The 24,807-nt window shown below is 39.0% G+C and overlaps 2 protein-coding genes across 4 annotated transcripts; one reads left to right on the top strand and one right to left on the bottom strand.

Moving 5' to 3' along the window:
- Positions 1-1,791: 1,791 nt before the first annotated feature.
- On the bottom strand, positions 1,792-11,566 carry snx19a (sorting nexin 19a). 3 transcript variants are annotated; one of them, XM_044223804.1, is made up of 12 exons: positions 11,199-11,526; positions 8,168-9,673; positions 7,936-8,074; positions 7,751-7,851; positions 7,550-7,669; positions 6,962-7,080; positions 6,432-6,522; positions 6,180-6,330; positions 5,848-5,971; positions 4,871-5,055; positions 4,690-4,777; positions 1,792-3,034 (listed from the first exon to the last, which is right to left on the bottom strand). In XM_044223804.1, exons 2-12 carry the CDS (start codon positions 9,647-9,649, stop codon positions 2,905-2,907), a joined length of 2,730 nt encoding a protein of 909 aa, XP_044079739.1. In that variant the 5' UTR covers positions 9,650-9,673; positions 11,199-11,526; the 3' UTR covers positions 1,792-2,904. The 3 variants fall into 3 exon arrangements, 1 of the variants encoding a protein (XP_044079739.1); XR_006380786.1 differs by lacking the exons at positions 1,792-3,034; positions 4,690-4,777 and adding exons at positions 5,488-5,549; positions 5,641-5,728 and having other exon boundaries at positions 4,918-5,055; positions 11,199-11,566; XR_006380787.1 differs by lacking the exons at positions 1,792-3,034; positions 4,690-4,777 and adding an exon at positions 5,641-5,728 and having other exon boundaries at positions 4,919-5,055; positions 11,199-11,566.
- A 667-nt stretch (positions 11,567-12,233) lies between these two features.
- LOC122888861 (beta,beta-carotene 9',10'-oxygenase-like) lies at positions 12,234-23,457 on the top strand. The gene is made up of 12 exons (XM_044223806.1): positions 12,234-12,372; positions 15,393-15,597; positions 15,693-15,904; positions 16,429-16,544; positions 16,705-16,807; positions 17,018-17,146; positions 17,248-17,408; positions 17,557-17,724; positions 17,957-18,094; positions 20,165-20,347; positions 21,098-21,208; positions 22,862-23,457. Exons 1-12 carry the CDS (start codon positions 12,345-12,347, stop codon positions 22,976-22,978), a joined length of 1,671 nt encoding a protein of 556 aa, XP_044079741.1. The 5' UTR covers positions 12,234-12,344; the 3' UTR covers positions 22,979-23,457.
- Positions 23,458-24,807: the final 1,350 nt, after the last annotated feature.

Raw genomic sequence — 24,807 nt, 5'->3', positions numbered from 1 at the left:
TCAGAGATTAGTTGTGAAATTTCACAGATGTTTGTCACATTGAGAGATTTGTGGTGAAAATACATCTGCTTTGACTTTGAGATGTATGGGGCCACCATCAATGCAACTTGAGCGTTTTTTCTCCTCTGGTTTCCAATGATGTCCCAAAGCATGAGCCAGGAGGTGGGAGCTCGCCAGTATCCACCCATGATATCGTGAGAAAGGAAATGAGTTGTGCTAAATGTTCCTAAGATCTAATCTATGAAGTCCTTCTGAACTGCACGTGGAAACATTTATACACTGACATCTGACACAAGTTCCTATATGTGAACGTCAGCATCAGGAAAACAACGATGTTGTTCTGACTGTGTTGTGTTGTCAGGTATTCCTATTGTGTCCACCTCCTGTACCAGCTGTCATCTTAAAGCTTCACAAAGGTAGCATTTGTTACAGGACTATTGTATTGAATTGTAGATTGCATTTTATTATATGTTGTGTCCTCTTGTATTTTTGTTGCACCTATTAAATCCTACTGCCAGGAAATGATACACAAGTGGAAAATCAATAAACAAAGAAAAATGTTGCATTAAAACATATTATTACAGATATCTGTTTAACTAGAGTTAAGTGATAAGCAGATGACACTTTCAGCACGGAAGCTTGGTATTTTTGACACGTATTCGTTCAGCAGGCCAAATCTGCCTGTTTTGTCATCTGAGCTTTGAACTGATTCAAGAACTATATCAGAGATCTTTGAGCTTGTTTGTAATAAAGGGACTTATTGATTTTGGCAGAAGCATCAGTTTTCCTTCAGCATCTCTTGGGAGCATGGGAGCAATCAAATATTCCCTCTAAGTGGTCCACATGTTGTGGTACAGCGCCTGTAAATATAAGCTGTTGCCAGTAGGAACACATGAAATCAGAACAAACACATTCCCTCACAAACTTCAGCAAAGGGTTAATGTCTATTAAATTATCTCCAATACATTGGGAGAAGACAGAGCAGAGCGGAAATATTAGCACACTTCAGTCTTATTAAAGGTTACGTCCTAATTTTGGGGAATCTGTCTCTGTCTGCAGGTCTCTGCAGGGCCACCTGCTCTTCTTCAGAGTGGATGCCTGACAGTACAAAGATGAGTGGTTGCACTTTGCTGGCACATCATCAACACTCTGCACAGGACACAGAAAGACACTGCAGTGTTTAGTGCAGTTAAAAGAGATTTCTGCCAGACTGAAATGTAATGTAGCAGAGTTTATAAGGTCATTCCTACTTTTCTCTGATGCAGGTGATGTTCACTCAAGTCTGACATAGTTGTGGGACAATGCTTAATAACTATAATTTCAAAGTTAATAATGTCTTACAATGGATAAACGCCAGCAGTATTGGCCACATTAGACCATAATCTCAATCCATTGATGCTTGAAGTATGAGCAAAAAAGAAAAATTGGCTTCATACTTTTTCGGCAAAAATGTTTCTCATGTTAAACTGAGTTATGTTGCCATATGGAAACACTTCAGAGATGCTTGTCATTTTGTTCCTCATTTTTCTTAATTGGTCATTTATGTCAAATATAAAAGGAACATTTTTCACCGCGGTTTCTTAAGTCATGCAGTAAGGTGTAAAACTTTCACGCTATTATAGCCTGCGCTCACTTTTGCTCAGTCACTTTTTATTGATGAAATTTCAGTCTGGGATCTTAGGTGAATCATTGAAAGTACACAAGTCAAGTCTTAAACTCTTTTCACACATATAGTGCTCCTAATATTAAGGTCAGACTAATTTATTCATTCAAGAATGGTTCCCACAGACAGTCAGGTAAAAGCACTGCCTATGCCAGTACAAACTTTTATTTACTTTTATGCCAATCCAGTTTTAGAGTTTCAGTTTAAAGCTACACTATGCAGCATTTTACAAAATATATGTCCTCAAATGAAAAATTATCTTGAACAGACACCTCAGCCCACAGGAGGCACACATGAAAACATACCATCGAAATGAAATTAATCACCTGAGCAGCAATATTCAAACACTACCTCCCTGGTTGCTCGACATAAATGAACATACTGTAACTGTGCAGTTTTTTTATCTTACATGATGTCTATTTATAGATATTCAAAGCAATTTCCTTGCTTGCCTTTTTTGAGCCTTTAAATCAAAAGTTAAAAGTTACAACCAGCACTCAAGAGGCTGGTTTCTGAGAGAAGGTTTAAACTGAACCAATTTAAGCTTGAATTGAAATAGTACAACCTTGTTTAAAAGGTGACTTTCTTAAACATCTTGAACTTGGAATGGCTACTTCTTATTTATACAATCTTGGACTTAGATAACATGATCCAATTCAGTCCTCCCAGTTAGTCCTCATTAGTAAGAGCGTATGTGCACAGAAGCTGGGGGAGTAAATACAGATGAAAGACTAACAAAATACCATCTTCAGAAAGGAGCCACATGTAAAATCTTATAATCATTGTATACGTCTTGAAGAAGTGGCAATTCCCACACACTGCTCTTACAATTAATACATTTATTGATTGACTGAATCAGCACATCAATCTGAAGTTTCCTAAAGACAGCTCTTTGTGAAACTGACAGGAACTAAACCATATATAACTTAAGCCCCTCCTTCACACAGCTGATTTCACTGATAGCTGTCACAGTGCTCAGCTGAAGGCACTAATTGAGAAGTGTAAGATACCACTCATCAGATGAAGGGAAATTAAGGACAGAAGCCTTATATACAATCTTAAAACAGACTTCTGCATATATTTTCACTGACCAATCAGGTAATGACTGCTGCCATTCTGTGGACTCCAGTGACTACAGTACAGGCCATTTGGAATACGTCACAACCCTCATACACACATACTGAAACATTATCCATCAACTGCTTACAACTGTGAGGCCTCAGAGTGTTATCATGTGCTGATCATATGTGAGGATTGTCCCTCTCTGTGTCTTTGGCCAGGCTCTGCAGCAGAGACCTCTGGAAGGCCTCGTCACACGACTCAGGGATCAGAAACTCCAGCAGCAGGTCGCAGATGCAGTAGATCAGATGCCTGCGCATAATCAACACAAACAGGGTTAATGACAGACTGGCATCAACTGTTATTAATACAGATGCTTATATGGATAATATGGAAAATGATTAAATACAGCAGATGTACTCATTAACCCGTACTTGGTTTACTCCAGATGCATATGTTGTTCCCCTCCTTTGTGAATATTCTTGGGCTGGATATTGTAGATTCCTGTTCCTAAATCTTTTAGGGACATCCTATTTTGAATACAGAGGCGCCTCTCTCTAGATATAGCCATATAGAAGTTATAACGGCTACTGGCCTGATGTTATGCTTATGTATTGTATTATATGTATATTATGTGTTTTTCTTATGTGGGCTTTATGTTTCACTGGTATCATCAGTTGACCAGATGGCATCTGGTATCTAAAGATGGCATCTCTCTATGTGTAACTAAGTCTGAAGAAGAGCATTAGCTCGAAATGTCACTAGTGAATGTGCCAATAAATTGCACGTAAGGGAGCTACAGTGTGCAGACCCTTTTTCACGTTTTCATCTTAAACATTAACACATATTGTTACAATACGCAATTCACTCTTCACAGTGGTGTCAGATGTCCATCACGGATAGATGTCAGAGTAATCCAGATGATTGTTGTCTGTACAGTGCAAACAGGAACTGCTAGTAGCAGGACATGATACAGATGTGCCAGCATGTAAACAAAAGGCTACAGACTAAAAACACGGAGATGTACTTAGGTTTAAGTTCAATACTTAGACATTAATCGAGGTTCATCCTCAATAACATTTCATCAAATTTCACCAGATTATTTGTATAGTGTGGAATAAAGCTTGACTGATGTTCCACAGGTGTTATTTTTACCTTGTGATCAGATATCGAAGCCTGGCACTGTGCGTGGCTTGACAGAAGACTTAGACTCCTTGACAGAGGAGTTAGGGACCATCTCAAAAATGCATGCTAAAAGGCCTTTCCAAATTTTTGTCAATAGCTTTGATGGACTAAATTTATTTTAATCTGGACCTCCTCTCACTGCATGCACAAATTTAAATGATGCAATGGGGCCCCATGAGCTATTATGGCCCTTTTTTGTCAATAGCTTCGGACCAACTTTACATTAATCTGAGCCTCCACCCATTATAAACATAACTTCCAGATTTGAAAGAAAATCATGCAATATGGCCCACTGCAATTCTGACTAGTATTTTTCCACTAACCTCCTGTTCTATTTCACTTTTAATTTCCACCAGGACCATTTAAAGTTACACAGCTTTAATTTAGACTCACATTTTTTAAGTTGGGGTTTGAATATATTTTATTATTAGATTAATTCAGGTACATGGTTAAAATATTGTTATTTTGTTGGCAGCTAAACTTATACAGTAGATATGTGTATGAGCAGTATAAACATCAGCAGATTACTCACTTTAGGTATAATCTGAATACAGATACAAATACAGATAATACAGATATCTTTTGTGACATAAACAGATACAGATAGTACATTTAGGTTACACCCCTAGTAGGTATACTGTTTAGATTATTATAGATATGATAACCAGAGATATTTATATTCTGTATACACTACTGATACAGTTTTTGGGCTCCTGAGTGTAGCTGTCTTAAAATAGCAGAATCAGACGTGTGTTTACTCGACAGTTTGGTCGTTGACTCACTTGTTTATCTGATGGTCCTGTAAAGACTCCAGCATGGTCTCCAAGCTCAGTCTGTACTTCTCACTTCCCAGCATGTCAGTGATGAGCTCTGTTCAGGCAGAAATAATGAAACAAACCAAAAAGGAAAACATAGCTTCAGCATTCAAACAGCTACAATCTGAATCCAACAGCTGCTACGTACCTGGGAGCAGCTGCACTAAACAGTCCAAACATTGCTCCTTGGTTTCCTCTCTTTCTGCGGCACTACGCTCTGGCCGTGGTTGAGCGGGCAGCGTGCCGCCTGGCCATACAGCTTCCTGCAGCACTTGTAGGTAAATCACCCAGCAGGGGGCACTGGTAAGGTGGGCAACTCCTACATCCAACCATCTAAGACAGAATCAGTAGAGCAATGCAATAATGTTCTTCTGTGCATGAGTGTTTGTTTTTTCTACTAGATCAGCCACATGCAAACATGCTTTAACTGATTAAGAGAGAATGAAAGACATGAGCAACACAAACAAGCATTTGTAAATTTCTATAAACCATTGCAAGAGCATGAACATTATTTACTGACATGCTTAGTGAACCTTAAAACTCCCAGAGGCATATGTCAAGTCAAAAAATGGAGGCCAGTATAATCAGTTAATGACAGCAGAACTCTGGAGACTAGACAAGCACAGTTCCCACAGACTGTGGTAAAAAAAAAGCCCAGTGGCAATTCTAGTTTCCCAGTAAGGCATAAACATTGCATTTAAAGAAAAAATAATATTTTGAAAGGCAATCTCAGAGAATGTCATGCAGCTTTAATGTGCCACAAACCACTTAGTGCCTCAGAAAGCTGTCCCTTATACTAGAAGAGGACCAAGCATCTGGATGTTCAGCTGTATGAAGGAAAAACAATTGAGTGCCACAATGTCACCTGCCAGCGAAATAGGTATGCCGTCACATATTTTCATATGTAAGTAGTATCACCTGCAGTAAACTTGTAACTGCTGTGTGTGCTCTGTCTTCATTGTAATGGATCAATCAGTTTTCATGCCATGTAAATCCCAGGCACTTACTGAAAGTGGATTGTTAAGAATAAAAAGCCTCAATGGTCATAATAATAAAATATGGGATTATACATTATTTAAAAAAATACAAAAACATATCAGCACAGAAGCTGAAAGAAATGCCTACCTCTCAATAAAGGTGCCAAAGAGCAGTCTGATGGTCTTCTGTATGTTCTCAGTGCACAGCCAACTCCACTGATCCTTCATCAGCAGACACAAAATGTTCAAAGCAACATCTGCCACGGCTGTGTCTGCAGTACACAGCAACAAACACAGACACACAATCAATTTAACAGTGACTACTAGGAAACCTCAGTAAATGTCTCAACAGTAGAGTTTTGCTGTGCCCAAGTGGCGATGCTGTGTTACTGCATGTTGATCCAGGGCTGCGAGGAATGCAACACTTCCGTACTGACACTATGGATAAAACTAAGACAAGACTGTTGTATAAATCGCAACCTGTCCCATGAGTTTTCCCTGAAGTCTTCTTGTCTTTGCCAGGCTGCTCACAGCTCTGCTTGACTGTCTCTTTCCCGTTCAGCCCACATAAAAGTCTTTCCTGCTCTTTGACAAAGCTCTCCAGGCCAGACGGTGACATGCCGTTGAGGACCTAAAGAGCCATAATGAGCAAAGCAAACATGTCAGCTGTGCCCAGTATCAAACACAACACATTTGTCAGTCAGAGATGGTAAATACCATATGGTAACTTACAGCGCTGCCTTCACTAAAGCAGTATGTCACTTTAGGATGTAGGTCAGGTATATTGAGAGATGTGGATATTTTGCTTGGGAACATAAGCCTCCTGATGCATGAAACACAAAACCAGCAGATTATAGTAAAAAAACAACACACAAATCAGAGAAACAGAGAGAGAGGATACCAGAGAAACAAGATAATTCAAAGTGCCCTGGGGGTGTACTCTGTAGTGATATTTCATATACATCCTGCACTGTATGTTTGAACTGATTATTGTCTCAAAATAAACCTGGGGGGTAAGCAGATAAGACACAAGAAAACATCAGATTTTTATCTAATCTTTGTTTTTTTCTTGTAAATCCCTGAATAACCAATTCAAACCCCTAAGATTTATTCAAATGACTCAATCTAAGAGGAGAAATTACTCCTTGGTTGAACTGGTCACAACTCATAGGCAAATGCAAACTGTGATGAGGGGACACTGCTTTGTTTCACATGGCAAACATTTAGGGAACAATGGCAATGGACTGATATAGAGCACTCACCTGTACTTTCTGTTGTCCATTGTTCTTCCATCAGCATCTCCATCAAGATCCTCCGTTGGACTGAGAGGCTCAGGATGAGGGAAGGCTGTCTTCAAGGTGTCTAAAGCATTTTCCATCATCTTAAATGGCAATCAAGTTGGAGAAGACGTGAGATAATTCAATTCCCCTTATTGAAAAAAATGCCAAATAAAATACATAGATCACACTTTCCATTGAATCTATAGTGTTGATGAGTAAATAAATGGTGCTGGTAGGGAGATTTTGTTACCTTTGAACAGAGGCAGGTGAACTGTTCCCGTTGCTTCCAGTCTTTATACTAAGCTAAGCTAACTTGTGGCTTCAGCTACATATCTGGCATGCAAACATGAGAGTGGTATCAATCTTCTCATCTAACTCTCGGCAAGAAAGAGAAGAAGTGTATTTCCCAAAATGTCAAACTATTCCTTCAAGATTTGATTCGATTTATCTTGATTGTGTTAATTCTTCTCTCATTTTATCAAAGAAATGCTTACAGCTCACATAAAAACTATGTTTCTTACATTCACACTCTATCTTCACAAGATCTACAGTATGCACATTCTTTCTCACCTTATCAATTCTTGACTTGACAACAGGCTTTCTGCCAAAATATGTGCAAACATCTGAGTTGAGAGCCAGGAACTCCTGCATGTCCTCACTGTTGGATGTCTCAGGAATGCTGCTTAATTGCTAGAAGAAGAAAGAAATCTGTCAAATTACTGACCACAGAAATAATTTAATTACTTAATTTAGTTATTATGCAATACCTACTTTAAGGAACGTATCCAGTTGACTTTTACGGGCTTCAACCTTGTCGACGTCAGCATTGCCAAATGGGAGGTCAGGGAACATTTTCTTTGGGCCTTTGACATCTGAAATTCATAACATTTGCAATGATGTATCTGTCTTGGTATACTAAAGTCCAATGGTCAGTTAAAGCAGAGGATTATTCTTACTCTTGATTACTTTCTTGACTTCAGGCTTCTCCTCTAAACGTGTTTGCAAGTTGAGGAACTCGCTGTATCTCCGGTTGACAGTGTGACAGGATGCAGGTTGCAGAGTACCACCATTTTCTGCTTCAGCCGTTGTCTCAAACTGTAAAACAGAAAGTGGAGGTTAATGTGTGATAATCAATAATGCATATTGAAATATCAGTCAAACATAAAAGGAAGTAGGAGGTGGTTTTACCTTTACAGTGTAGAGAGTATAGGGATGTGTGCCTGTGCCACGCTGCTCCTTCACAGTGACAGTGCCAGAAATTTGCACATTCTGGATGCTCGCAGGCGCAGCTTGGTTGTTAGGGGTTTCAAAGTTACAGGAGGTTAGACAAAGTCTTCTTGGAGGACAAGCTGGGGATTTTTCTTGGGCTATACCCGCTGGCCACTGGGAGTCCTCAGGCACCACCACCTTCGGCCCAAAATTTTTCAGAGGACCGAAGCAGCCAAAGGCCTCATCATCCTTTAAAGTGATCGCGTTGCAAAAGTTTTTGGGAGGAGCACAGTCACAAAAGCCTCCTGTCAGGTCATCTTCAGAGTCAGATTGAATTAGGGAGTCCAGTGAAATCATTTTGGACTCTGATGAGTGGGAGTAATGGCCAGATGTGAGTGAACAGCAGTTCACTTTGCATGGTGTGAGCAAACCTGAGTGGCAACTTTCTAGTTTCCTGGCAGACATCAGGCTAACCATACTGCTCTGTGAGGAATCCTTCTCACTCTGGCTCTGTAGATCATCAAGGTCAGAGGTGCTTTTGCTGTTGAGGCCAGCTTGATCAGAAGAAGACAGTGACCTGCACGTGGTCCAGGACTCCTGCTGGATCTGACATGTGTATAGAGCAGCTACTGGGAGCTCATCCACATCGATTTCTTGCGGTTCTCTGGACCTGGTGATTATGTCTACCATGGTCTGGTTGAGCCAGTCAGGATCAGACACCCTGCTTATGAGCGGCAACAGCACATTGCAGGTGATGAGTTCTGTAACCATGTAACCTCCAGTCCTGGTTTCCATCTGAGGGTATGGAACAAGCACATGTAAGATGAGGTTAACTAGAGCTCTTGAGTAGCTGAGCTCAGCGGCTGCACTGCTCACAGCTGGGTGAGGGGCATCGACTTCACTGTAGAGCTGCCAGAGACTAATGATCTCCTTTTGTGTTGAATGTATCTGTCTTGCCGTCATGTAGCTCTGCAGGTGACAGCCATACAACTCTAGCAGCTGTTGAACCAGTGTTTTTCTGTCCACTCGCCGCGCACGCTCCTTCAGCTCCATCACTGACTCCAGCATCGAATTACGCACCGCACGTTCAAACTCTCCCTCCACCTCTGGCAGCAGAGTCCGATACCATGAGGACACAAAGTCACGCACCGCTTTGTGGACAGCACTGTGGATCTCATGGTTCAACCTCCACTCATGCTCAGGTGAATACAGAGGTGGACTAACTTTGCCAAGAGGCAAAAAGTGTTCCAAGTGGAGAAGGCTGTTTGCATCCAGTACGGCACGGGACCCGAGCCAACCCCCGAGAACCACCAAGAGACTGGTGAAGATGCAGAGGAGCCAAACGTTAACAAGGAGATGGAAGAGGAGAAGCCATGCCAGCAGAGCTCCGAGCCCTAACAGCCTCCGCTGCCCAAGTAACTCTGATAAAGTCCAGTGATTAGAGCTCTTTGTGGAAGGCATTATAGTCAGCGGGTGAAATGTGTCCTGTTGAAAAAAGATAATGATATACCCTATATAACAAGCAATAAGAAAGTGGTGCTTTGTATTGCTTGCTTTATTTGATTTATAAACTCTAAATAACCAAACAACACTGATTCAATCCTCTCATGATAAAGCCAGTTGCAACTCTTGGTTGCACAATGTTTTTATCTCTACAAATGACTAAACAGTTAATCAACTAACTTTTGTAGCTCTACTCTTGTTACATGAATACCTGCAGAGCTGATACTGTGTGTCTCTTCCATATATCATTCGGAATATACTGTATGTTTGAACTGAGACAATTCACTAATTTATTTCCCACTATACAGTAACCAACAATGACACATGTTAAAATTGAGACAGGTTTAATAGCTATGCTTTATTGAATTAAAAAAACTGATCTAACAGCTTGGTCACGCTTTAATTAACCAGCCTATAATACTGCCAAGCACAAAATCACTCCTACTGAGTGCTTATGAGAGACTGTTTTATATTTACTACCAACTTAAAGGGACAGTTCACCCCCAGAATCAAACATACTAATTTTTCCTCTTTCCTGTAGTGCTGTTTATCCATCGAGATTGTTTTGGTGTGAGTTGCTGAGTTTTGGAGATATCGGCCATAGAAATGTCTGTATTTTTTTAATATTATGGGACTATATGACACTCGGCTTGTGGTGCTCAAAGTGCCAAAAAAATACATTTGAAAAACTCAACAACAATGTCTCTTTCCAGAAATCATGACCCGGTTACTCAAAATAATCCACAGATTTGTTGTGAGCTTGTGTTCTTGTAGGAATTATCGGTAGAAAGAAAATAGTTCCTACATGAAACTGCTCTCACACCAAAACAATCTTGCTGGATAAACAGCACTACAGGTAAGAGGAAAAATATGTATTTTTGATTCTGGGGTGAACTGTCCCTTAACATGATTTATCACAAAATAGAGTTTAAGAACAACACACAAAAAAGGAACAGTACTGCTTATGGGCTGAAGTGACAGGGGAAGCAAACCAGATATTAACCAGATAGCCATAAACCGAATTTTATCATTAGAGCATATGGTATATACTCCAATAAGAATAGTTACAGTTTACTGCACTGTAGTAATATAATGGCAACAGCAAACAAATTAAAATGTGGTGCGACATTATAATCATCCTTACCACGTGAGAGAGCTAATCATCATTTATCACGTTAGAGTGAGACTTGTTGCCATGGCAATTTGTATACTTCAATGGATAGTCAATCTCTGCTGCCTGTGGTTAGACTATAAGCTATAGCATTGAAGCTACCGTTTTCTTGCTTTTTTTCTGTGGCTCTTTAACTAAAGCTTTGGAGAAACGCATCTGACAACACTTGTTTACAAAACTATACACCTAGCCCTCAACTGAGGTCACAGGTGGGGCTAATGTAGCCTACAGTGCGCCTAGCATGCGCAGCTAGCGTCTACTGACATGGGACTGCAGCTATTAGAAATATTCATATCTGTTGTAAAACCTGCTAGGAGACAGTAAAACACACGTTACCTGAAAGGTTGTAGGAGCTTTATAACACGAATACAGGCCGTATAGAATGTCCTCCTCCTCCGGGACATTGCTTTAATCCTCCAACAAAGATTATCTGGATCAGTCTGCAAGTCAAGATAGACACACACAGCCCATATGGACTGCTAACTAGCTGTTAGGTGTCCACCTGACCTGCCAGCAAACAGCTTTGTAGGACAGCAACACATTCCTCTACAGCTGGTCTCAAACATGAATTGTGGCTGTAAAACAAAAACTTTAGTGGTCAATACAACATAGAGTTTATGGAGGACGAAAAATGACTTCATCATAAATGAATGAATGAATAGGCCTACATACATACATACATAAAGAAATGATTAAATTAATACAGAAATAAATGTTGGTAATCAATGAAGACCTAAAGAAATTAATGTTTTTAATGTATTTCTACACTTATTTATGTATTTCTATATTTGCACATCTCTTCATTGATCTATTTCTGTGTCTGTATGCTAATGAGGTAGCAGGTAGTACCAACGTCCCTGTAAAGGGACTCCACTACATTTATTGGTAATACTTTACAATACTGGCGCACAAATATGCATTCAAGAATGCTTAACTAATACACAGATTATCATGAGTTAATGTCTGACTCATGAAGATCTATGAAATGCCATGCATTCATGTTCCCTATCAACATCTAGCATTAGTTAATACAGTAATTCATGTGTTAATTACCACAGTGGGTCGAAGCCATGGATTGCAGCCAGGATGCTGTTGTACCAGATGAACTGGTGCATCTGTTTATTAGGTTACTTAATAAGACCTGTAATTAATGCTAGATGTTGATAGGGAATTAATCCGTGATGGCAGACTCAATTAATAGCAATTCATGTATGAGTCAGCGCAAAGGGCCGGATGACACTGTCACACTATTTAGAGCCAAATTTTATAATTATAACATTTTCTCTTATTCTCTATTCTCTCTCTCTCTCTCTCTCTCTCTCTCTCTCTCACATACACACACACACATATACACACACACACACTCCTACCGTATTACATAACCGGTTATATAAGAGCGCTGCTGGTGCGCGCTAGTGAGCAGTTTATGGTCCGGCAGGACGCAGAGAGCAGGAGCTGTATCCATCCACGATAACCACTGACATGTCCCCTGTGAAGCTCGAGAGTGCAGGTAAGCCTCCACCATCTTGCGGATGTTATACTGTGCAGAGAAAACAGATCCGTCTGCTGATGCTTTCAGTGAGCAGTTATTGCAGGCAGCGCCTGGTAATCACACTGTTATGTTAAAAAAGTAATGTCGCACTTTTACAAATTCATAAAACAAAGGTTACTGTTGCTGTGTCGGTTATCTGAGTTGACTGTTGCTGTAGAGTTGACAGCAGTCAAACCTGATCGAGACGGTTGTGTTTCAGTACAAACTGTTCTTCCAGCTTTACTCTGTTAAACGCCTGCAGTGTCAGATTTCATTTCCACAGGCGACATGTCTTTTAAACAGGGACAAGACTGCAGTCATTACGTTGTTATTAAGTAAATGTAGTATTGATAATAGGCTGTGATCGCAGGGTGAAATACTGCTGAGCCACAGTTACAACGCTTTGAGTGTCACATACAGCTACCGATGGGTGACTACCCAAAACTGACGGTCAAAATGATGTGGTTTCTCCCAAAACACATAATGTGATAAGCACGGCATCTTTCAAGACACAACATGTGTATTATTAACCATTTTAATAGCTTATGTTGCATTATTTTGAACACATCAAAAAAAGATATCTTTCCACATCTCTCCATGATGGAGTCTGTTTAATGACAGGGTTACCACATATTTTGGCGTTGTGTTGAGAGCCTAAACTTCCCCTGCAGACAGACATAAAGAAATAGCTTTTTCTTTGTTTCATAGGCCTAAAAATAGGCTAAATATACTGTTCCTATATTCATTTATTCATACATGTACTGTAATTATGGCAGGCTCAAATTATTATCAAAAATGTAATTATTGTAGCAAACCGAACATTTCAGAAGTAAAATACTCTTCTGCTTCAGGAATACAGTGTAATTTCCATCACTGGATCTCCAAAGTTTTTTATTGTACATATGAATGAAAGCATCATGTATATTCACTGAGAAATACAGTTTACACTCAAAGATTAACTACTTTTAAGAACAAGCCACTCCCTGGCAGTAGTACCGGGGTAAATGGGGTTAATGGCATCAGTCCATGGTAACATGGGGCTGACTGTTAAACAATGATTAAAGTCACATGTCTTTGTTAACAAAATCTGATCATTCAGTTGAGTTCTGTGTTAAAGATTGTTGAGGAGGTTTATCAGTCAAACAAAACATAGCAAAGTTGCTGTCAAACGTTTCCCTAAATGTAACGCTGCAACAAGCTGTGTTACTGCTGCTTCTCTGTAAACACATGAGCCAAATTAAATAGGATCCATAGTATTACATAGGACAGAGTGTGTACATTTTTATTGTCATATGCACGACAATTACAGTGAAGCAGTTGTTGGCAATTCTTAGATGTCAGGCTCCCTCCAATAGTGCTCTTACAGATATGTATTAAACAATATGTGAAAAAAAACACATAAATGGAGCAAAATCTAATTACAATCTAAGACATGAAATAGTGCAGCAGCTAAAATATAGGAATTTGAAATAAAATACTGTGGTAGCCAGGTGAGAAATAGTAAAATGTATAAATTGTAGTGTAAACAGGTTGTGCAGTAATGTAGTAAATATATATACATAATGAGAACAAGGTGTAGACAGGTATGCATATCAATATATATACTGTGATGGATAAACAGCTTGTAAACAGGTAGTAAAATAAATATATATACCGTGATGTGTACAGGTATAAACAGGTAGTAATAAAATACACTGAGATGTAAACAGTTTGTAAACTGGAAGTAACCAGGTAAGTAAGCAGGTGAAGCTAGTGCAGTCAGATATGTATGTACAGTACCAGTAAGTGTATTATATAAATGGCAGCAGTATAAAGTGAAGTGTATGTATATTGTTTGAACATTGCACATGTAAATACACACAGATCTATTTATTGTATTGCATATATTATTAATATTTTATCCTATTTCACTTTATTCTTTTTTTTTATTACATTCCCCTGTGCTGCTGTGTCAAGTTGAATTTTCCCTACGGGGGATAAAATAAAGGTACATCTTATCTTAAAGTGACATCCATGTATCAATACAGTGCGAGTAAAGTGACATAGTGGCGAGCTCAGGAGTTCAACAGTCTTATGGCCTGCAGGATGAAGGCAGGGTCTGCATGCATGTTTCTAGCAGGATTTTACTGTCATTAGTCATTTTTCTTCACTTCACTGGTAAATGTAGGCCCATCACTCACCTACTGTTCCTCAACAGTAAGATCAGCTTTACTTTCAAATACGTGTAATTGTACTGTTGATGTACAGACATTTCACTGACATTGACCTTTTGAGACACTTTAAAATAAGAAAATTATAATCACGACAGTTTAACAGGCAGAATACAAGTGTTTCATAATGTTTTGTATTCAATCAGGCGCAAAATCTCTGAGGTTAAAGTTACAATTGAATTTGAATACCTATAAATAAAAGTGAAATATTGTAAATATATAAACAAGAGCAAGGTGAATGTGACATTTGAGCACCACTTTGTACCTTTGAGCATAAATATTAGACTTTTTTTTCATATTTGACTATATTCATATGTCCAGACTTTTTTGTATTATCAATCCAAGAGTAGAGGTTTTAAGAACAAGCTGCTCCTACTGCTACCAGCTGAAACTTTCTTTTCCCTTTTCTGCTGCTTGCCAAGGGGCCTCAACCTCAAACTGATGAATTCTGCATTGCTGCAAAAAATATAGTTGGAATGTAAATACATCTTTTGGCTAAACACTGGGTGCAGTGTTGAGTGAGTCAAATGTTGTCTGCCCACACAAAAATAGGACCACTATTCCTAATATGTCAAATATTGAGTGTATTTTTCATTGGACATTGCAGGTTGTTGCCCAATAGTTTGGCTTATCAGACAAGGAAAAATAACTTTACTTTTTTCCAGAAAAAATCCCCAAAAGCAGTTTTAATTGAACGAAACATCAGCAAAGATGGCCATCTCTCTAATGTCCATCTGGTTTAGGTAAAAACAATTTGGGTGTCATACTGTGTGTTTGTGTTTCCTACAGATGATACAAAGTCTGATGACAATGGCAAGGCCAAGGAATGCATCACCTCAGTAGTGAAGGGACTGGAGACAATTGCACCTCTGATCTGCTCTGTAGAAGAGACCCCTGCGCCAATCTCCACTGAAGTACAAGGCACCATTCCCTCCTGGATCAATGGCAACCTCCTCCGCAACGGTCCAGGAAAGTTTGAGTTTGGAAACACACAGTGAGTTGGAAACACCTCAACACAGCTGCGTCACGCAAACGAAAAAGTTTCCAAGTTGATGTGATTTAACCTTTTACCTCTGTATTTCATCACAGCTACAACCACTGGTTTGATGGGATGGCTATGCTACACAAGTTCAAGATCGACGAAGGCCAGGTGACATACATGAGTCGGTTCCTGCACAGCGATGCCTACAAGAAGAATAGTGAAAGGGACCGCATCATGATATCAGAATTTGGTACCCTCGCCATGCCCGACCCCTGTAAAAACTTCTTCCAGCGCTTCCTGTCTCGCTTTGAGATGATGAGTGAGTAAACTGAATAAGAAGGGATGGAATAAAGTATAAATGGATAATATGTGGCAAAGGAGAGGGCTCATGGCAACAAAACTGTAGTTGATTTGTTGACTAATTGTGCAAGAAAGTTGCTTCACTTTATATCTCACGCTGAGGTATAAATGAAACAACATGCACAGACCCAGTGAGACCAGCTTGGACATTTGAGAGGGAGAGAGAAAATCTAGATCAGGTTGAAGAAAAGGATAATTTGTTCAGTATCAGTGTTTGTACAAACTCTGGTTATATCTGTGGTGAGGCCAGGGATGAAGCCTTTAAAGTACTCTGCATACACCAAGGTTTCATAATTATGTGCAACATTGGGGAACCAGAGAGGGGAGCAGGCATTTTCTAAATGTTTCCATTCCTACTGGACTTTTCAGTGCAACTGTGAGCAGCAAACTGGAGCAGAATGATTTACCAAGATTTCTGTTAAAGTAGGAACACTTTCATCAATTTAAAAGGCCTCAGTAATCCTGTGTTTTTCTCTGTTACAGAGCCCACGGACAATGCGAGTGTGAGCTTCGTGAAATACAAAGGCGACTACTATGTCAGCACAGAGACAAATTTCATGCACAAAGTGAACCCAGAGAACCTAGAAACATTGGAAAAGGTACTATCATTATTGTCATGGAGCAATATATATTAATATTAATACCAGTTTTATTAATTATATGCAACATATAGTCTTTCTTCTGTCTAGTAGTCCAGTTATCAGCCATAATCATAATCTACACAAACTGATCCTTTTTATTCTCCACTATGTTTTGTAGGTAGACTGGAGCAAGTTCATTGCTGTAAATGGAGCCACTGCCCACCCACACTGTGACCCTGACGGTACCACCTACAATATGGGCAACTCCTATGGAAGCAAAGGTAGTCCCATCGTCCACAAGACCTACGTTAAGGTTTACATAAATCAACAGCTGAATTATTTTTTTCTCATCCTCCTTTATAATAAAAACTAAATTGTGATTATTGAATATCTGCCATCGGTTGCTCACACCTCATCTTTTATTTAAGAGATGCCAGGGCAAATGTATGTAAAAGCTATTACAAGGTACATTATTATCCCGACTATTCCAGGAGCCCTGTACAACATCATCCGAGTACCTCCTGAGAAAACAGATGCCAAAGACACCCTACAAGGAGCCAATATACTCTGTTCTATTGTGCCTGCCAACAAGTCCCATCCCTCATACTACCACAGCTTTGGTAAGCCAGCACTCCTGGATAGTATTCATTAGTCATGTCTGTATCTTTCACACTGCTGCCCTCAGCTACAAAGCCCAGCAATACCCTTCTCCTGCTTCCAGCCATGTCTGAGAACTACGTGGTGTTCATTGAGCAGCCAATTAAGATGGACTTGCTGAAGATAGTCACATGCAAGCTGAGGGGGAAGGCTTTGAGCGAGGGCATCTACTGGGATCCCAAGCAGGAAACGGTCTTCCATCTTGTTGACAAGTGTACAGGCAAGGTGAGATGGGGCTGTGATGGTTAGGGGGGAGGATTTATTTATGCCTTAGGAAACTTGATGAAAATTCTACGTAGGGAGACACTACTTGTGGAAAGAAATCCAACTGCTTTAGATCTTGGATCATCTAATTGTGTATTCTGTACCGCAGGTCAGCTCAGTGAAGTACCACACCAAAGCCTTCTCCACCTTTCATCAGATCAACGCCTTTGAGGAGGATGGATTCTTGATGCTTGACATGTGCTGCGCGGACGACGGCCAAGCCATCAACAACTACCTCATCCAGAACTTACGCAAGTCAGGAGACGCACTAGATGAGGTCAGCATATAATAGTGTAAGATACTCTTACACTATTAAATATCATCAGAGCAATCCAGAATATTTTTTTTATTGTGCATCAGTTTTTTGTGTTTTCAAGTGTACTATAACTTTTTACATCACATTTTTCAGTCTCTTTGCACCAGGAGGCCAAAAAAAAAAAAAATACTGTAGGAGATGAATCCCTAAAATGCACACATACTGCATTGTTCCTGTACCGTGTCCTTCCCAGGTGTACAACACCATGTGCAGGATTTTCCCTCGTCGTTTTGTTCTGCCCCTTCATGTGACCAATGAAACCCCAACAGACCAGAACCTGAACACTCGGCCTTCCAGTAAGGCAACATGTGTCAAAATCAGCAAAGATAAGGTGAGTTGGAAACTGAATTGTATTGTTAAGTATGACTTTCTAAATTTACATTCCCTTTGTAGCAGAAATACTGGAATCAGTGCTCAGAAATGTGTCTTGACAGCTCATATTGTGCTGTCCAAAGCAGATCACACTACAAGGGACTAATAGTGGTGGAAGAAGTATTCAGCTCCTTTACTTGAGTAGAAGTAGTAATACCATGATGTAAAGGTTCTCATAACAAGTAAAGTCCTGCATTCAAAATATTGCCTAAGTAAAAATACAGTAGTGTCATCAAAAAATGATTATATTAGTGATTATTACTGTAGCGTTAATACCACTTAATATTGGAAGCACCAAAATATGTAGAATAGGCCCGAATACAAATTGGTACAAAATGAAGTAGAGGGATGACACCCAACTTTGTCAGAAATAATCAGTATTTATATTAAATAACAGAATTTAACTCACATTAAATTCACGTCAGGGCACCACCCTTAGAAAAGGGTTCTTGAAGTTCTTGGCTCGTAAACAGTGACTGTGACAATTCATACACACAACCCAATGGGGTTCTTTATACATTTATTAGTTTATTTTATTTTATTTTTATTATTTATAGTTTATTGAACTAATATCTATTAAACATACAAATGGATTTATAAATGCAATGATGAATGAAAGCAATGAACACAATGACAGACAATTAATAAATTAATCAATGAAGCAATGAATACCAAAAATAAAGCAAAGAAAGATACCTTGGCATGATGGCTTAATTTGTGTGAACAAAGGAGACCACATCATGGCTGAAAACTTTGATGTTAACCCATGAAATGAACTCAATGCACTCAACAGAGATTCATGGGAAGGAAAGAGGAAATAATGGAAACCATTAAAATCATTTCTATATTTATGTGGGGCTTTACTTATAACCTAACATTCCCTAATTGCCCTAATACTGTAGCATCAACCCCAAAGCACAGGAAAAGTAAAGTTTCACCTGGTAGTTCAGATGGCCAAGGGGGAGGAGGAGAAGCGGTCCCAATCCTCGATGAGCTCTCTGGTTTTCTCTGGTGCGATCAGTCCCACGGGACGGCTCGGCTTGGCCCTTCTCTCTCTCTCTCTCTCTGCAGGCAGAAGGATGATGTGATCTTCTTTCACAACCACTTAGTCGGATGTGAGTGGAAATGTGAGGGCAGCGTTTCTCGGATGTTGTTTTAGTTCAAAGTTTGTTCAATCGTAACTGTGGTACCGTTAAGACACAGACATTGCAGTAGACTGGAGCAGGTTTCTTCCAAACTGATAGCAGCAACTTAGGAGCGCTAGCAAGGTTTGCTAGATCCTGGCCAGTGCGTTCTATCAGTCTCAAACGTCCAAGTGAGTTCAGGACGAGCGGGCACAAGGAGCAGGGCTTGCCAGGTAGACGGTAGAGTGGACGAAGCAGAAGAAGGAGCAAGTGAGCTCAGAAGGGAAAAGTTGACAACAGTGTCAGCAGCATAGAGCAGAAACAGGAAGTGAAGAAGAGGGGCAATCCTTTGATTTCTCCTGTTGTAATAGTCTCTGTTAGGTGGGCAGTGTCCAATGCCAGCGGTGCGACTTTCACTCCTCCCATCTTTAAATCTTACATCTTAATCTTAATGTTACAATTTTCTTTTTAACAAATTAACAAGTTTCCCACATGTCTGATGTTCCCATGTTTAAAAGCTTGGCCCCCTGAGCTGCTGAAAGATAAACACTTCTTATGAATAAACAGAATATCCTTGCACATAAATAGCTGTTATGAAGAGTGACACATAAAATTACCCCATGCATATACTGTATATGTACACAGAGTATATGCATCTCTTTTCTCCGGTGTGTTATATCAAATTCAAATGATCAAAATTCACAAGATCCAGTTGATGGAATCAAAAGAACTCGACAGAGAAACAGTTAAGTGGTTCAAAATTCTTCTTTTTCACAAGAGCATCCCAAATTGAAACTAATGCCCAGTGAACTGATGGAGGGACAACAGATTTCACTGCATGACCATAGTAAAAACTCTTTTGCCTATACATGACAATAGACAGTTGATTCTCTCTTTGTTAACAGGTGTTCTGCCAACATGAGGATCTCTATGGAGAGGACCTCCACGAGTATGGTGGCCTGGAGTTCCCTCAGATCAACTATGGCAGATATAACACACAACCATACCGTTATTTCTATGGCTGTGGCTTCAGACACCTGGTGGGAGACTCTCTGCTCAAGATGGACCTGAAAGACAAGACACTCAAGGTGTGTGTGTGTGTGTGTGTGTGTGTGTGTGTGTGTGTGTACATCCTGGGAGAACGGCTGTACCAGTACATAAAGTCTTCCTCTTCCAGCTAAACTCTGGATCAATAACACAAAAGAACTCTTACTTCTCCCATTAACAAACAGAAGCAGAACTCAGCATTTCATTATATTGAAGATGTCAATATAATCAGCTGCATTGTTGTTTAATGAAGTATAACTATCCATAAAGAAGGTGTCCAAATTAATCGTCATCCTCTTATTCAGCCTTAACGTAGCTTTCCACTTTCTACAATACAGCACCACTTTATGCACCATAGCAGAAATTTGTCTATGACTTCGACCACATCTAGTTAGTATACAGGCATATAACATACAAATGTTACAGGAATTGTTTGACATGTTGGGAAATCTGCTAATCCGCTTTCATGCTGAGAAGAGTGTGGATGTGGCTGGATGTGAGTCAGGTGGAAACTCTGAGGGTACTTGGTAGATGGAAGGAGGACGGCAATGATGGCAAGGAAATGCATGGGAATGAGGGAAGCAAGATGTGACTGAGAGAGACAGAGAGGAAGCATGAGCAAAAACAGTACTGAGGCAGACGTTGTGACATACAGTGTGCTACCACAAGGGAGTATTAAGTACAATAATCTACACTAACTATTCTTAAATTTAGTAAGTGGTAAAGGTAAAATACTGAAAGACTAAGCTTCTTTTAGTGAATATATAATACTTGTGTGTGTGTGACCTCAGGTCTGGTACCGGAAGGGTTTCTTCCCGTCAGAGCCCGTGTTTGTGCCGTCACCTGATGCCGTGGAGGAGGACGATGGTGTCATCCTCTCTGTGGTTCTCACCCCGTCACAGGTAAGACTCTTGTTTTTATGAAGAGTAAAGATGAAGGCTTCATTTACAAAAACAGTTATCTCCATTTTTATTTATATTCCTGAATCATGTTTTTTTTGTGCACTCCAGGGAATATCAATCAAACTGGTGTTGGTTTATTCATTTTAAGAACGGTGTTTATAGGTTCTTGCAAATGAACTCTTCAGATGTATAGGATTCGTAAGAGAGCCCACATGACGAGAACTGAAATATTTTTTCAAAGGTTTAGTGATAAAGTGCTGGTCATTCTGGAGTTACATCAGTGTTATAATCTGCCACAGGGTTTCTTGAGTTTTAGTTAACACTGGGCAGCAGGCCTGTAAATCGACCTGAGCTTGGTTCATTTTTTATTATTAGCCAGATACACTTAATCCATCATATATGTTCATAAGGTTGATGAGCAGAGTCATAAATATTCATAGATGAATCTACACAAAATTAATTTTGATGGTTTAAAAAACAGATAACTTTTTAAAGCATAGAAGCTTAATGGCTGAAAATGTATTTTCTGGCCATGTTAGTGGCACCAGTAATATGAACAATATGTGGTATTAAGTCTGCAGAAAGAGAGAGGATTACAGTTACATACTGCATTGCATATATAATTACAGAATTCGAATTTACAAAGATTTCTGTCAGTGGGATTTCTGTTTGAAATTGCTGCAGAAGCAAATGCTACTTACGGTTTGTGACTAATGTATAAACTTAAATGTGAACTACAATGTTTGCAGATATTTGTACATTGGAAAGATAACTACAGCAAATGAGTTAGTTCTACACATTACAAACATTACACACATTACAAACTTTTATTTGAAAGTTAAGTCCTATATATTCTATTTTAAGAGGCATGTAAACAAGCGTGAACCGTCTCGAGGTGTTGTTGTTGTGCTCCTTCCCGACAGCATGTCTGGCAGCTTGAATGATGAAGTTGTGGTACAGCGTATTATTAATCTCCTCTCTTCTCTTAACTATGCTGTTTCTGTAATGCACATCAAGTAGTAAGCAAGTTTATTTATATAGCGCCTTTCAAGAGCACACGCCACAAAGTGCTTCACAATGAAAGACAGAAAAGCAACTAAAAGACAGAGCAGCTGACATGAAATGCTGACATAAAACAAATCAATCTGAAGGAGAATTGAAGCTAAAATTAAGATGTGTCGTGACCAGCAGCAGTTTTATATAGTCTGTCAATCAGCACTGTGGACTGTGGATCAAGACTTTGAGAGTGTGCAGTGCAAATGCAAAGGTTTTTAATTATTCATGTATTTATCCCTTCTTTTTTTGGATAAAGAACAGTATGTTTCTAAACAGTCAATTTTAATTGCCTCATTGAGCCGCTTGTGTCAAACACTCACCACGGATGATTTTAATACTCTGTGGCCAGATTTTAATAGTATTTAATGTAATACTCAGGATGATTTTGGTCCTTTTAAGGCGATCAGAGCTGCTCTTCTAAAGAAATATGTAACTCTGAAGGACACAGGACCGGGTTTGGAAGTTGTTCAAACTAACAGTTTAAGCTTGTGGTGTGCACAGAGAAACATCGTGCTTTACATGTACTGTTACTGACATTATTCTGATAATAAGCTCTCTGTGGTTTTGATAGTAATTCCACCAAACCTTTCTCTTCAGGACAAAGGAACATTCCTCCTGGTTTTGGATGCCAAGACATTTGAAGAGCTGGCAAGAGCCAACGTGCCTGTTAACATGGCTTATGGCTTCCATGGTACCTTCAACACCTCTGCATAAACCTGTTTCTGTTACGTTCAAAGTGTTTCTGATATTCAATATAATATATGCAGTGTTAATCATTATAACCACTATATTCCTGATGGTACTGAGTTACTGCTGCTCTATATGCTGAAGAAGGATGCAGTGTTCTGTTACTGGCTGAATGCTGATGCGGTACTGATTTCTACAGTTTGTAGTAACATCCAATAGAAATGGCATTAAGACTGTTTATCCTTTACTAAATGCAAAGATACTCGTAATATTATTATGATTATATTCCTTTTATATCAACATGAGACTGACAAACTGTGCTCAAGAATACAGAAGAGAACTTGTGAGTTATTATACTGTAGACTCTGACCACCAGGCCACCCAAGTGCCAAATGAACAAATGAACACATGCTTTTGTACTTTTTTTTTACACTTGAACAATAATTTTTACAGGTTGTAATTTATACACTCTGTTTGCCATTAAATTTTTACCTCTGTTTACTGTTGTTTGTTTACAAAGTTGTTGATTGTCTCTGCATCCTACACACACAGAATCTCTGCCAAGATAATGTAAATGTAGAGCTGTTTCATATGCTGACATGATTTTATTAGTAGCTTCATTATTTATGCTGCATCAATATATTATATAAACAAAGACAGAAAATGGATAGCAATATATTATTTTTTGAAGTTCTGGATAGCTCAAGATGGGAGTTTTTGTAAATAGAAATCCTACTTTCCTATATTATTTTTGACACTACAATTTATATTTTGTTTGATATTTGTAAAAGTTTAAATAATATGTCATATTTAGCTAAAGCAATCAACCTCACCAGAGATGTAAACTCCCAGCATAGACCTGCTTCCTTGTTCCTAAAGTCTTACTTTTTTGGCCTTTCCTCATTCAGCTTTCTTCTCACTTCCTTCGCTGTGTTCGTTGCTCAATTAGAATTTTCTCAAACAATTATCTTTTCTTTTCACAATTTTTCACAAAAATGTCCACAACCTACACACTAAAAAGTAGTAAAATCAAATTTCACACTATTTTTAAGTCAGATTTGTCTTAAATAAAAATGGTGACATTTGAATGCTCAGAGCAAAACAATGGGTTTTCACTTAACAGGTTAAGTGTTAAAGCACAATTGAGGAATTGTTCTGTTTCACAACAATTCAAATTTATCCACAGTAAGTCTAGAAATGGGGCTAATCGGCTCTGCAGCACATGATAAATCAATTATCAATTATCTTGACATTAAATGCTCACAGGGGTCACTGAGAAAAATGTTTGCCAATATACTGTAATGCACACATGGAAACTGCATAGGTGCTGAATTTTAGTCAATACATAACAGTTTATTAGTAAAATGTAAGAGTCTCCATTAAGTGCTTGCATTCTGAATTGGAGCTATAAATACATGTATTATTATTTATAAGGTTTATTTGAAGGTTTTAAATGTGCATAATACACATTTATAATAATACACATTTAAAACTGGTGCTTGAATATGGTATGGCCACTCTTCATACACATTTTTAATTATTTACATTTTAACCAGGCTATCAAACACAAGGTTATTGTTGTTATTATTTATTAACAATAGTATTCCTCGAGGTTAAGGTTCGGGAAACCACTTTACTGGGTGGAGAATGACCTCTGAGGGTATGAAATAATTTGAATCACAGTATGACTGACCAGAAGACTGATAAAAATACAGTACAGTGGTCGCTACTTTTCAAAAGCTGATTACTTTAAACTCTTGAGTCCAGTGCTGAACTTGTGTTATTTGAAAACCCCGAAACGTCAAACCATATACCATAAAAAGGTGTGCTTAATGGTTGAGGGTTTTTTTCTGCTG

This window comes from Siniperca chuatsi, linkage group LG14 (assembly GCF_020085105.1).
Source record: "Siniperca chuatsi isolate FFG_IHB_CAS linkage group LG14, ASM2008510v1, whole genome shotgun sequence".
NCBI lineage: Eukaryota > Metazoa > Chordata > Actinopteri > Centrarchiformes > Sinipercidae > Siniperca > Siniperca chuatsi.
The sequence above is the reverse complement of the archived record's forward strand: the minus strand, read 5'-3'. Positions and strand labels throughout refer to the sequence as shown.

Excerpts from the sequence above, each read along its gene's own strand:
- snx19a (XM_044223804.1), bottom strand. The coding sequence starts at position 9,649 with ATGCCTTCCACAAAGAGCTCTAATCACTGGACTTTATCAGAGTTACTT. Across the intron at positions 8,075-8,167 it reads ATACTCTCTACACTGTAAAG|TTTGAGACAACGGCTGAAGC; the intron begins GTAAAACCACCT and ends TCTGTTTTACAG. Across the intron at positions 6,523-6,961 it reads ATGGACAACAGAAAGTACAG|GAGGCTTATGTTCCCAAGCA; the intron begins GTGAGTGCTCTA and ends TTCATGCATCAG.
- LOC122888861 (XM_044223806.1), top strand. The coding sequence starts at position 12,345 with ATGTCCCCTGTGAAGCTCGAGAGTGCAG. Across the intron at positions 17,147-17,247 it reads CTCATACTACCACAGCTTTG|CCATGTCTGAGAACTACGTG; the intron begins GTAAGCCAGCAC and ends TCCTGCTTCCAG. Across the intron at positions 21,209-22,861 it reads TGGTTCTCACCCCGTCACAG|GACAAAGGAACATTCCTCCT; the intron begins GTAAGACTCTTG and ends CTTTCTCTTCAG.